Source organism: Gallinula chloropus, assembly GCF_964237585.1.
Source record: "Gallinula chloropus genome assembly, chromosome: 16".
NCBI classification, from domain to species: domain Eukaryota; kingdom Metazoa; phylum Chordata; class Aves; order Gruiformes; family Rallidae; genus Gallinula; species Gallinula chloropus.
In genome coordinates this window covers 1,153,161-1,166,181 of record NC_140101.1, presented here as the reverse complement: position 1 = coordinate 1,166,181, position 13,021 = coordinate 1,153,161, and the positions used below count along the sequence as shown (strand labels likewise).

General features: G+C 66.9%; 2 protein-coding genes across 2 annotated transcripts; both read left to right on the top strand.

The window, feature by feature from the left end:
• Window positions 1-2,113: 2,113 nt before the first annotated feature.
• SCRT2 (scratch family transcriptional repressor 2) lies at window positions 2,114-5,307 on the top strand (the record flags this gene model as incomplete). The annotated part of the gene is made up of 2 exons (XM_084271675.1): window positions 2,114-2,237; window positions 4,601-5,307. 2 exons carry the CDS (start codon window positions 2,114-2,116, stop codon window positions 5,305-5,307), a joined length of 831 nt encoding a protein of 276 aa, XP_084127801.1.
• Window positions 5,308-9,184: 3,877 nt separating this feature from the next.
• SRXN1 (sulfiredoxin 1) lies at window positions 9,185-11,569 on the top strand (the record flags this gene model as incomplete). Its single annotated transcript, XM_084271706.1, has 3 exons — window positions 9,185-9,439; window positions 9,581-9,825; window positions 11,052-11,569. 2 exons carry the CDS (start codon window positions 9,185-9,187, stop codon window positions 9,782-9,784), a joined length of 459 nt encoding a protein of 152 aa, XP_084127832.1. The 3' UTR covers window positions 9,785-9,825; window positions 11,052-11,569.
• Window positions 11,570-13,021: the final 1,452 nt, after the last annotated feature.

The window sequence follows — 13,021 nt, the reverse complement described above, 5'->3', positions numbered from 1 at the left end:
GCAGGCCTGGCCCAACTAGGGCGTAAGTAATCGCCCATTCTGCAAACGTGCCTTCAAGGAGAGGAACGGCACACGCGCCGGGAGATAAATCAGGGAGCCCGGTGCAGGGAAAGGGGGGGGGGACACGCTGGGAGCAGCCCAGCAGGCAACATCCCCCCCCCCCCCCACCTCCCCCAGGGCCACGGCCCTCTGGGAGAGGTGACCTTGAACTTGGCAGAGCCCTGACGTCAGGGCCACGCTGCGGGGCCAGATGGGGCTCGTGCCGCTGCCTGCGAGCCCTGTCTGAGCGCTGCGGGAGGGGGGAGGCCAGACCCCAGCCCATGGGGCGAGCAGCCCCGGGACCCCCAGCCCTGGAGTGTGTCATAGGGTGGCCTGGGCTGTGGTATCCTGTGGGGTGCTGTGGGCTCTGGGATGCTGTGAGATGCTGTGGGCTCTGGGATGCTGTGGGATGCCCTGGGATGCTGTGGGCTCTGCGATGCTGTGGGGTGCTGTGGGCTCTGGGATGCTGTGGGATGCCCTGGGATGCTGTGGGATGCTGTGGACTCTGTGATGCTGTGGGATGCCCTGGGCTGCAGTATGCTGTGGGATGTCCTTGGATGCTATGGGATGCCCTGGGCTGCAGGATGCTGTGGGATGCCCTGGGCTCTTGGGTGCCACACAAAGCAGTGAGCAGGAGCACGCTGGCCTGATGCAATGCAGGGACAGCCCCAGCCCTGGCTCAGAGCACGGCTGAAGGGGCAGACACAGCTGTGAGCCGGTAGGTCCAGGGTGCTGGCCTCAGGTATGCTGCTTTTGTCCCCCAGGCCTGATGCTGCGTGTCAGGCCAGAAGGGCTGGTGCCTCCCAGGGCCAGGAGTGCCCAGCACTGCCCTGTGCTGGCTGTGTCAGCACTCTGCCTGCAGTGACATACGAGGGACTGTCCTTAGTTAAGTGCTGACAGGCTCTCGGTGTAGCACAGGGCTCAGGGAGAGCAGCCCACTGTCATCCAGGTCCCGGTGTCACCTGCTGGCACAGGGACAGGGACAGACAGCCCCGGAGCCACCGCCTGCCTGCAGGACCAGGGCCTCATCCTGCTCCGGGGAGGGCAGGAGCGGAGCGCAGCCAAGGGGAGGAGGGGGAGTGGGGGCTTCGGGAGGGAACAATGCACCGCCACAAGCCCGGCTATTGTTGTGGGCTGTGAAGGTCACAGCGCTTCCCCGGGGACAGGAATGGGGACAGGGACATGGGAAAAGGGGAGAAGGTGGGAAAAGGGACAGGGAAGAGGGATGAGGAGGGAGAAAGGGACAGTGGGCAAGGATGGGGACCAAACAGGAGGGGCAGGGAAGAGGGGACTGGGCTGGGGACAGAGAACGGGGCAGAGGTGAAGGAACAAGGGAAAGGAGTCAGTGGGAAGGGACAGGGATGAGGACAGCAAAGATCTACAGGAATGGGGACAGGGAGCAGAGATTGGAGCAGGGAGCAAGGATAGGGACGGGAGAAAGGGGCAGAGGACAGGGGCAGGGGCCAGGGATGGAGACAAGGGGCAGGTGACAGGGATGAGGGAAGGAACAGGGGGAGGGACGGGCCCCCCGCCCCGCAGCCCCGCGCTTTGCAGGCCCTGGGGGCTGGCGACAGGGAGACAAAGGCGGTGGGAGGCAGCGGTGTCGTCGTCGTCCCCCCCTCCCCAGTCCCCGCGTGTCCCCATTGTCCGTGGGCGGGGGCGGGGGGGGTGGGGAGCCAGGGGGGAGGGTTTGGGGTACCGTAGGCTGCCGTGATGCCCGGGGCGCCCGGCGCTGCCAGCGGCTCGGGGAGCTCCGGGGGGGCTCCGGGCGCGGCCGGGCGGAGCGGCCCCATCCCCCCCCCCGCCCGCCTGCCTTCCTCCCCCTCCTCCTCCCCTCCTCCTCCACCTCCTCCTCCTCCTCCTCCTCCTCCTCCTCCTCCTCGCCGCCCTGCTGCCTGCCTGCCTCCCCGCCCCTCGCACTCGGCTCCCCGCTCCTCGCCGCCCGCACAGCCGGGGCCGGAGCGCCGGGCGCAGCGCGGGGCCGGGGCGGGGCGGGGCGGGGGCCGGTGCCGGGGCCGGTGGCGGTGCCGGTACCGGAGCTGTCCAGTGCTGAGGGCGCCGGCCCGGCCCCGCCATGCCCCGCTCCTTCCTGGTGAAGAAGCTGAAGGCGGAGGCGTTCCCGGCCGCCGGGGCCCCCGCGCCCCCCTACGCCCCCCTGGAACCCCCCTACGCGCTGCCCGGCCCCACCGCCGGCGATGGTGAGTGCGGGGCCGGGGTCTCCGGGGGGTGCCCCCCCCGCCGCTATTGTGTGTGCTCCCGGCGGGGCACCGGGAGAGCCCGGGGAGGAGGGGTGGGGGGGTGGGGGAGGACGCGGGGGGACGCGGGGCAGGACGGGGAGGGGGTCTCCGGCGTCGCGTCCCGGAGCCGGGCATCGTGCGGGGGCTGCAGTGGGACGGCGGGGTTGGTGGTGGTGGGGAGGGGGGTGTTTCGTCTCTGCCGAAGTTGGTCCTGCGGGAAGCATCCCCTGCGTGACAGCGGCAGCCCCTGTGGGCAGCCCCCGCTCCCCGGCCGCCCGCTTCCCCCCACCCCCGGGGTGCAGGGGGGGGGGGGGGCGGCTCCTTCCCACCCCAAGTTCTTGGGGGGGGGCGTGAAGCAGCCGGGCTGCGGGGGCAGGCGGGGGGGCCGGCGGGGGGAGCGGGAGCCTCGCCGTGCCTGCGGGTTTCATTGTTCGCAGCGGTGCCCCGAGCCCCCCCCGGGAGCGCGTTGGGGGCCGTCGCCTCTCCGGGCCAAGGGGCGCGGGCGAGGGGGGAAACCCCCTCCCCGTAATGCTGGGAGGGGTGTGAAGAGCTGGGCTGGGGGGGTCGCCAGGGTCCCTGGGGCCCCGTCCTGCCAGGGATGCTGGGGCAGACTCTGGGAGTCACCTGGGTTTGGCAGAGACCCCCTGACGGGGCAGCCCAGGAACCTGCCCTGGAAGAGGGGTTCAGGGGAGGGGGGGGGATGGTGTATCCATGGGTCCTGGTGCTCGGGAAGCGGGAGGCTGAGCTGGGTGCGGGGATGGGCCTGATCCAGCTACGCACAAGCCCAAATTGCCCAAGCACTGTGCTGATTGTCCCCCTTTCCCCCTGCTCCCCACTCCCCAGCCTTTGCTGGCCTTTCCCTCGTGAGGGTAAGGGGGGGTTGCAAGGCTCGTGGGGTCCTCTTCTTCTTCCTCCCCCCCCCCTTCCCTCCTGCATCGGGATCCAAGAGGCGGTGGGGGAGGGATGCGCTGCAGCTGGGCAGAAGCTGCCGACGCTGCTCTCCTGGAAATAACCTTGCTGCAAGCTCGGAGGCAGCGTGAGAAATTGCTGAGCAGAGCGCTTTCTGCACAGCCCGCGCGACCGCGCTGTCAGCATGGCATGGGGGGCCGGGGGGGGGGGGGGAACTGAGCTCTGTCCCCTCCACACAGCCCCCCTCCTCACCGCAGGCAACCCCCAGCCTCCACGGGACATACTGCAGCAGCCTCTGGCTGTGAGCAGGGGGTCCCATGGGCCGGGGGGGTGTGGGGTGGGGAGGGGGGTGGGGGTGAGGATGGATTTAAGGGGGATGCTTGGCCACAGCTGATGTGGGGTGTCCAGGTTGACCCACTGTCATCTGTGGGTAAGCATAGCCGTGCACCGACCCCAGGACCCCACCAGCCCTCAATGTCCCCAACAGTAGGGTTGTGTCCTTGGAAGCAGATGGCAAGGGCCATGCACAAAGCCAGGGATCTCCAGAACCAGGCTGGGGGACCCAGGATGGCAGCATGGCTCACAGGGCTGCTGGCCCGGCAGGGAAAGGGCTGCAGTGCTCCTTCCACAGTGACCTTCATGTGCCAGCAACGAGGGATGGGGATGCCCCCCGTGACACTCTGCCTGCCACGGGTCAGGAGTCCAGAGCTGGGCCATGAGCACCAATGTCACACGGGGAGTGACAATACTGCAGTGGCACCTGAGCCCTGCTCAGCACCTGGGGGACTGTGGGTCCCTCTCTTCAGTGGAAGCCCAGGGCCCCCGTGCTGCTGGCTTCCAGGTGCTGCCCCATCCCTAGGAAAGACCCCCTGCAGAGGATGGGGGGAGGCAGGGGGGGCATCCCCAGCCCCTTTGCACTGCCTCTTCCCCTGGCCCCCGCTGCCCTGGGTTTCTGGAGATGAGGTGGACGGAGCAGAGCTCATTACCAGCGCCTGCCCCGGTGAACAATGAGACTCTCCGCACCGACAGCTGTCTGATGGCTAATGGCCCCCGGGGGCCGCTTGCAGCCGGGGCAGCAGAGCCGTACCGGGGCAGGCGCAGCTGGATGTCCCGCAGCCTCATCCCCAGCTCCCAGCCGGGGCAGCCCCGCAAGATGGGACCCGTCCTGCTGGCAAATGCAGATAGGAGCTGGGGGCAGATTCAGCCCCTGGGCAGATGGGGCAGCTCCGGTGCCCAGAGGCTGCCCCCCTCCCCGGGGGGCTGAGCAGGGACAGGGACCGGTGCCGGGTGTCGGGACCGGTGCCGGGTGTCAGTCCCGGTTCTGCACCCCTAGGGGCATCTTTGGCTCGTGGCTTTCCCCTGCCCTGCTGGGGCTGGCCTGGAGGGACAGTGACCCCTCTGTGTCATCCCTGCAGGGTACCTCCAGCACTGCCTGGCACCCGCCGGCTATGACACCGACAAGAAGCAGGGTCTGCCGCCGCCGCCGCCGGACCCAGCCTATGCCCCCAGCCACGAGGAGTACAGCGACCCCGAGAGCCCCCAGTCCAGCTTTTCCGCCCGCTACTTCAACGGGGAGGCGGCGGTGACGGACAGCTACTCCATGGACGCCTTCTTCATCACGGACGGGCGGTCGCGCCGGCGCAGCGAGAGCCAGCGCCGCGGCAGCCACCGCCACTCCTGTCCCGAGTGCGGCAAGACCTACGCCACCTCCTCCAACCTCAGCCGGCACAAGCAGACCCACCGCAGCCTGGACAGCAAGATGGCGAGGAAATGCCCCACCTGCGGCAAGGCTTACGTCTCCATGCCCGCCCTGGCCATGCACGTCCTCACCCACAACCTCAAGCACAAGTGCGACGTGTGCGGCAAGGCCTTCAGCCGGCCCTGGCTGCTGCAGGGCCACATGCGCTCGCACACCGGGGAGAAGCCCTTCGGCTGCTCCCACTGTGGCAAGGCCTTCGCCGACCGCTCCAACCTGCGCGCCCACATGCAGACCCACTCCGCCTTCAAGCACTACAAGTGCAAGCAGTGCGAGAAGACCTTCGCCCTCAAGTCGTACCTCAACAAGCACTACGAGTCCGCCTGCTTCAAGGGCTCCGAACACAGCTGTGCAATAGGGAACTAGCCCCCCACCCCCACCCCCCTGCCCCCACTCCAGCCCCGCCTCCCCCCAGCCCCCTGTGGCACATCCCCATCCTCATCCCCATCCCTATTGCCATCCCTGTCACCAGCCCCCATCCCCATTCCCATCCCAATCCCGGTCCTGGTCCCTGTGCCAGCGCTCCTGCAGCTGCAGCCGGCTGGTTTGTGGCTGCGCTGTGGCTGGAGGACACATTCCCCCCCCCCTCGCCCCCTGACAGACTCACTCCCCACCTGGGACGAGGGTGCCCCAGTGCTCCCCAGGAAGGGCCAGATCCAGCTGGGTCACAGCAGGACCCAGCTCCTCGCCCACAGGTCCCCGAGCTTCCCCGCAGCCAGGCAGGTCTCTCTGCGGGGGACTCACCTGGGGACCTCTTCCAGACCCAGGAGAGACTTTCCTATCCCAGCTCGTGACTTCCACCTCTATTTATTTAATTTATTACTATTATTTATTTAGAGCTGCTGCTTCTCCCCCCGGGGGATCCCAGGGGAGAAAAGACACTTTTCTGCTCCCCCCCCCAGGAGCAAAACCTCACCCTGACCCCAACCTTGATGGGACTATGGGCTGGTGCTACCGATGGCTCGTCGGGAGTGACAGACAGTGTGGCTGACAAGAGGGCAGAGCTGCCAGTCACCCGTGGAGGCTGGGGTGCCCTGCAGCACAGCACCCGGGCCCTGAGGCACCCCAATGCACCCTTGCCCAGCATGGTCCCATGGGACATGGCCCCGGGGCATGGTGCTCACCCTGGCACTACGGCTGGACAGCCCTGGTGTCAGGGGAAGAGCAGAGTCCCATGGGACACATCCCATGCTGGCTCTTGGCTCGGCCAGGCACGACTGGCCCCCACGATGGTGACGGGCTGGGGGGCAGCCCCCCTGGGTGGGTGCAGTCCCCTCCTCGCCATGCAAACGGTCAGGCTGGCAGCTGGGCTGGAGACCCAGCTGTGGGGAAGCACCTGAACCCCCAACTACCCCCTTCGTGCCCCCAGCCTCTGCCTGAACCCCTCCCCAGCTATCTCCCAGCCCCCTAGCCATCGCCCCCCCTCCCACCTGCACTCAGGAGGAGGGGGGGTCAGTGTAGCGGTAAAGTTTGGGTGAGTCTATTTAAATGTTCTTATTTATATTATTTATAACTTATGCTTTTCACTATTTATTTGCCAAGACTGGCAGGGACATGCCAGCGCTGGCTTGCAGGAGGCGGCAGAGCTGCAGCAGAGCCGCCGTGCCCAGGACGCAGCTGCGGTGACACGGAACAGACCAGGACCCCGCGAGTGGACCGTGTGGCGGGCACGGGGGGGCCCTGAGCTGGCCCCGCAGCCCAGCCCCCGTGCCCTGCAAGCCTCCCCCACAGAGGCAAAAGGAACAAAAACAAAGAAACAAAGCCTTTCTCCTTCGTCTTCCTCATCGCCACAGGCTCCTGCTCTGCTCCCGGCCCCCCGCGCCAGCCCGGCGGGGACAAACCAGCCATTCTATGCAACGTCCCGGCGGAGCGTTCCTGCCCCGGCCCCGCAGCCAGCGCCGTGCGGCACCCCGGAGCGGGGCCCGACCCGAGCCTCCGCGTCCTACCTCGGGCCACGAGCTGTCACGGCCCCGCCGCGCCGGTGCCTGACACCTTTCAGGGGGGTTCAGCCCGGTTACCCCGACGGGGCCACACTCGCGTACCCCCCCCTCCCCCCTTCCCCGCCCCCCCAACACACACACACACCGTCTTCCTCCCTGCATAGTCTTCCTCCTGCCGCCTCGGTGCCCGCACGCTCCCCGCGCACAGCCACGGCTGCGGCTTGCGGGCTCAAGGCTTCTCCCCAGGGATGTCCCTGGCGCTGTCCTGGCTGCTGCCGTGGCACGGTGGCCGCGCACCCGCAACCCCAGGCAGGGTAAGAGCATCACCGCAGCACCGGCAACCCCCAGCCAGCGAGGGCGCGGCGGCTCGGGCTTCCCCAGCGCCTTCCCGCGGCAGCACCGCATCCCTCAGCTGGGCAGGCATGATGGGAGGTCGCGTCTCTGCCCGTATCTATACTGTAAATAGCAGATACTACAGCAATAATTTTCCGTGCATGATAGAGTTTTTTCTGCCAGGTTTTGTACTCGACAGCCTCCCCCCACCCCCACCCCCATCCCGTCCCCTTTCCCCCTCCCCATTCCCACCCCCATCCCCCCCCAGTAAGACAAGTCTACTGAGAACTGGCCGCCCGCAGTATTACTTATAACGCAATTCAGGGATATAAAAGGGATTTCTGCCACTAACTCTGTGTCTCTGGAGCTTTGTACCGGTGGTGGGGAGCGGTGGCAGGTGAGCTGCCAGCCCGCCTATCCCACAGCACCCTGCATGTGCGCCCGAGGGCAGGAGAAGCAACGAGAAAGCATCTGCCCCAAGCCAGGGAGCAGAGACACCCTGGCAGTGGGGTGGCAGTGGGGTGGCAGTGGGGTGGCAGTGGGGTGGCTGGCACACCCAGAGCATCTGGAGCATCCAGCACTGCCCACTTGGTGAGCAGTGGGCTTGTAATGCCCTCCCCCCCCCTGCTTGCTAAAGCACTGGTGGGGAGGGGCTGTGAGAAGCTGCAGAGCGCTGACCTGGAAGTAAAGCGCCGTGTGAAATCCCAGCAGCAGGGCAGAGCGCCTGGCAGGCAGCCTGGGGGTGCCCAGTGATGCTCACACACACCCCCAGCTTCATCCCTGGGGTTCAGACATGCTGGGTGGGAAGGGTTGGGTGCCCAGTGATGCTCACAACCCCCCAGCTCCATCCCCGGGGTTCAGACATGCCGGGTGGGAAGGGTTGGGTGCCCAGTGATGCTCACACACACCCCCAGCTTCATCCCTGGGGTTCAGACATGCCAGGTGGGAAGGGTTGGGTGAGACAATTTGATTTCATCCACCCTCACGTCCACATCCGCTGCCCCCGATGCAGACACAGGTTGGGGGGTGGTGGGAACAGCCTGGGAGAGCCCCCACTCCTGAGAGCAGCGAGGCGCTCCTGCCCCCAACCCCCTCGCTGCCTGCCTCCCCCACAGATGGGTGCCAAACCGGCAGGGAACGGTATTTTTGGCTCCAGCTCGTTGGTAAATTGAGATCCCGGCAAGCCCAGCCCACCGTCACCAGGCCCCACGGGATGGTGAGTCATCCAGCACAGCCCATCACGCTGGCATGTTTCTGAGTCAGCACCGGGGCTGGGGACCCTCCGTGTCCCTCGGGAGTCAGAGTGAGAGGACCAGGAGCAGCACCACAGCCCTGCGATGGATCCAGGCTGCCCCGGATCCAGCAGCCAGTGGGGCAGGAGACCCAGTTCTTGCTGGGAGCCTCTGCCATTTGGGACGCTGGTCTGGAGAAGCGTCCTAGAAAGATTCGGGGCTGGAGAACCACGGTGCCTGCCTAGCTGCAGAGCATCCCTGCTTCACTCCTCAGCATCCCTGCTTCACCCCTCAGCTCTGGGGCTGTTTCATGGTGCCTCTTCCTCACCAAGTACCCCGAGGGCATCAACACAGCGAGGGGATGGAGACACAAGGCTCGGCACAGCCAGGCAGGCAGACACCACATCCCAGCTCCCCATTGGGATGCCACAGGCAGATCTGTAGCGCACGGGAATCCCAGGTGAGAGCAGAGACCTTCGGCAGCCTCAGGGTAGGGGGGGCAATCTGGGGACCCCCAGCACACGGAGGAGCTGGGGGTGCTCAGGTGGGGTGCTCAGCCACTGGTGCCGAGGGGTGTCCCACTCAGGAGGGGAGCTGAGGGCCGTCCCAGCCGTCGTGTCACTGGGGCACGGAGGAGCAGGCAGCAGCCCAGCCCGCGCTGGCACCGGTCCCGGCAGCCGGTCCTGCCCCTTCACTGTGACTCTGCAGAACGGCGGGGCGGGGGCGGTGCCGCTGCCGATGGCCGGGCCGGGAGGAAGCGGAGGGGCCCGGCTGGGCGCGGTGCTGCTCGGGGCGGGCCGGCGGGCCCGGTCGGACGGGCAGGAGGAAGGACGAGGTGGTGTCCCGCCAGCAGCCATGGCCGAGAGCGGGGAGCGGAGCATCCACACGCGGCACATCTCGGCCGTGCACAACGTGCCCATCAGCGTCCTGATCCGGCCCATCCCCGCCGAGCTGGAGCCGGGCAAGGTGCAGAGCCTGGTGCAGACCTTGCAGGTGAGCGCGGCCCCCGGGGCAGGGGGACAGCCGGCCCTGCGCTGGCCCCCGACACCCTGGGGGTCACCGAGGCCCCGGCACAGGCGGGTTGGAGGGGGGTCGGGGCGTGCGTTACTCTCCGGGGGGTCTCTCTCTTCCCAGGAGGATCCCGAGCGGGTGCCCCCCATCGACGTGCTCTGGATCAAGGGCAGCCAGGGCGGGGATTACTTCTACTCCTTCGGCGGCTGCCACCGCTTCGCGGCACACAGGGCCCTCAACCGGGAGACCATCCCCGCCAAGATCATCCCGTCCACCCTCAGCGACCTCCGCACCTACCTGGGCTCCTCCACCCCGCACCTGCGCTAGCCAAGGGGATGGCTGGACCCCCGCAGCCCGCCCCCGCCCCGGTGGGTCCCCACAGCGTCCCCGGCCCGCCGGTGAGGGTGGGGTTAAGGACCCCCGGGGTGGGTTGAGGGGTCCCTGCGGGGTTTGGGTCCCCCCGCGCCCCGTCCCGGCTGGGGGGGGGTCCGGGTCTCGCTGGCCCCGGGAGGAGCCCGGGGTGGTGCGGCGCCGCGGGGCCGGCAGGGGGCGCTGTTGCGCCGTGTTGTGCCGCCCCCGGGGCCGAACCGGGACGGGACGGGATGGGCTGAACCGGGACGGGCTGAACCGGGACGGGCTGAACCGGGATGGGATGGGATGGGATGGGATGGGATGGGATGGGATGGGATGGGATGGGATGGGATGGGATGGGATGGGAAGAACCGGGACGGGCTGAACCGGGAAGGGATGGGATGGGAAGAACCGGGACGGGCTGAACTGGGACGGGCTGAACCGGGATGGGATGGGATGGGAAGAACCGGGACGGGCTGAACTGGGACGGGCTGAACCGGGATGGGATGGGATGGGAAGAACCGGGACGGGCTGAACCGGGATGGGCTGAACCGGGATGGGATGGGATGGGATGGGATGGGATGGGATGGGATGGGAAGAACCGGGACGGGCTGAACTGGGACGGGATGGGCCGAACCGGGACGGAAGGGGCTGAACCGGGATGGGCTGAACCGGGACGGGACAGGATGGGATGGGACGAACCGGGACGGGCTGAACCAGGACGGAACGGGATGGGATGGGATGAGCTGAACTGCAACGGGCTGAACCGGGACGGGACGAACTGGGACGGGATGGGATGGGATGGGATGGGATGGGATGGGATGGGATGGGATGGGATGGGATGGGATGGGATGGGATGGGATGAGCTGAACTGCAACGGGCTGAACTGGGACGGGATGGGATGAACCAGGGCACGGCTCAACTGGGATGGGATGGGATGGGATGGGATGGGATGGGATGGGATGGGATGGGATGGGATGGGATGGGATGGGATGGGCCGAACTGGGGTGGGATGAGCCAAACCGGGACGGGACAGGCTGAACCGGGGCACGGCTCAGCCGGGACGGGACGAACCGGGATGGGCTGAACCGGGACAGGACGGGCTGAACCGGGGCACAGCTCAGCCGGGACGGGCTGAACCGGGACAGGACAGGCTCAACCGGGACAGGCTGAACCGGGATGGGACGAACCGGGACAGGCTGAACCGGGATGGGCTGAACCGGGATGGGCTGAACCGGGACAGGCTGAACTGGGACGGGCTCAACCGGGGCACGGCTCAACCGGGACGGGCTGAAAGAGACCTCAGCTCAGCTGGAACCAGACGAACCGGGATGTGACGGGCCAAACTGGGGCACGACTCAACCAGGCTGGGACAGGCGGAACCGGGGACTGGCTCAGCTGGATCGGGCTGAAGCGGGACACGCTGGAACTGGGCCAGGTCACAGCCCATCCAGGGCACGGTCCAACCGGGAAGGGATCCAGGCAAACCGGGACACAGCCGAATCGGGACACGGGTGTTATCAGAGCACAGCCAAACCGGGGCACAAGGCAGGCGGGCACAGCCGGTGCCCAGCCCCCTCCCCAGCAGCTCTGGGCTCACCCTGTGCCCAGACCAAGAGGACCCCGGTCTGTGGCTACTCTGACCCCACCCGCCCCCATCCCTGGGCACATCCCGCTGTGCCCTTCTTGGTGGGGGGCATTTCTGACTTGGGGTAGCGGGGGGACCCGCTGCTGCACCTGGAATAAAGGTGATCAAACCCCTGTGGCTCTGGTGCTGGGGGAGGCTGGGGTCAGGAGAAGGCATTCGGTGGCTGGGAATGGCACAGCGTGGTGGGCTGGCACCTGGGAGAGCACATGGGACAGGGATGGGTGCTGTATTGGGGATGCAGGCACTGCAAGGGGACAGATACTGTGCTGTGGGATGGATGCTGGTCTAGGGGATAGATGCTCTGTGAGGGGATGGATGCTGTATTTGGGATGGATGCTGTGCTGGGGGATGGATGCTGTATTTGGGGTGGATGCTCTTTCCAGGGGATGGATGCTGTATTTGGGGTGGATGCTCTTCCAGGGGATGGATGCTCTGCCAGACCCTTCTGGCCTGAATGCCTGGCCATGCTCTGGCCCAGCTGTGGGAGCACACGCAGTCCTGCCATGCTGGGATGCTGTCACTTCTGCAAACACCACTGTCCTCACTCCATGTGCAGGCTGGAAAAGCCACTCAGAGCATCCCCCAGGCATCTTGGCATCCCTCTGAGCTGCGAACCTTGATCCAGGGAGGGAAAAGGCCACTGACTCACCCCACTGCACTGTGAGTCAGCAGCAGGACTGGGACAGGAACCACTTCTACCCTAGCTCTGCCCCCTGAGCCACGCTCCTCCCCGGATGGATCCTGTCCTCCAAGGGCAGAAATGGGCTGGGGAGAGGATTTGGGAAGGGGACACGGTGTCCCTGGGCAGCAGCTCTGCAGGGGCAGGGGGACACGCTTTGCCATCACAGCGTTTCCACAGGAGCTGCTGGGGAGGAAGGACAGGCTGGGCTGGGGGGTGCTGTGCCAGAGCCTCCCCCGAGCCCCTTCCCTTGTCTCCATGAGGGAAGAGGCTGGAGGGACACTGCAGCACATCAGAGCTGCCTGTGCCGCATCAAAGGCGCCCTACAGCAGGAGGAAGCCCTGCGAGCGCTCAGGGAGGGAGCAGCCCCAGCCCCCAGCTCCCTCATGGGCCATCAACTTCTCAGAAGGACTGTGGTGTGCTGAAAGGCTTCCTCTTGTTAGAGAGCAGGGGGGAGGAGGAGGTGGCAGGTCCTGCAGCAGCACAGGACATCGCCAGGGGGGTCCTCAGATATGCACCCCATGTCAGGGACTGGTTTTTACCCAGTTCCCCCAGTGCTGGGCATCTCTCATGTGCTCTGCTCATCCCCCCCTCCCTGGGTTTGTTGCCCTTACAAGAGGGGGTGAGGCAGCTCAGCAAAGCTGAGACCCCACAAATGGGGGTGAATTGAGGCTGCCCAGGTGCTGCAACCCCTCTGCCTGCACCCCACAGGGGCTTCCCAGAGCTGGGAGACCTACTGCAGGGTCCTCTCTTCCATGCTCCCACCCCCTGCAGACAGTGCCAGGACACCCGTGCCAGCCCCGGGGGTGCCCTGTGACACTGCTCCCAGGGCTTGGGGGCACTGGCTGGGAGCTGGGACTGGCCACTGTGTCCAAGGGGCTGTGTG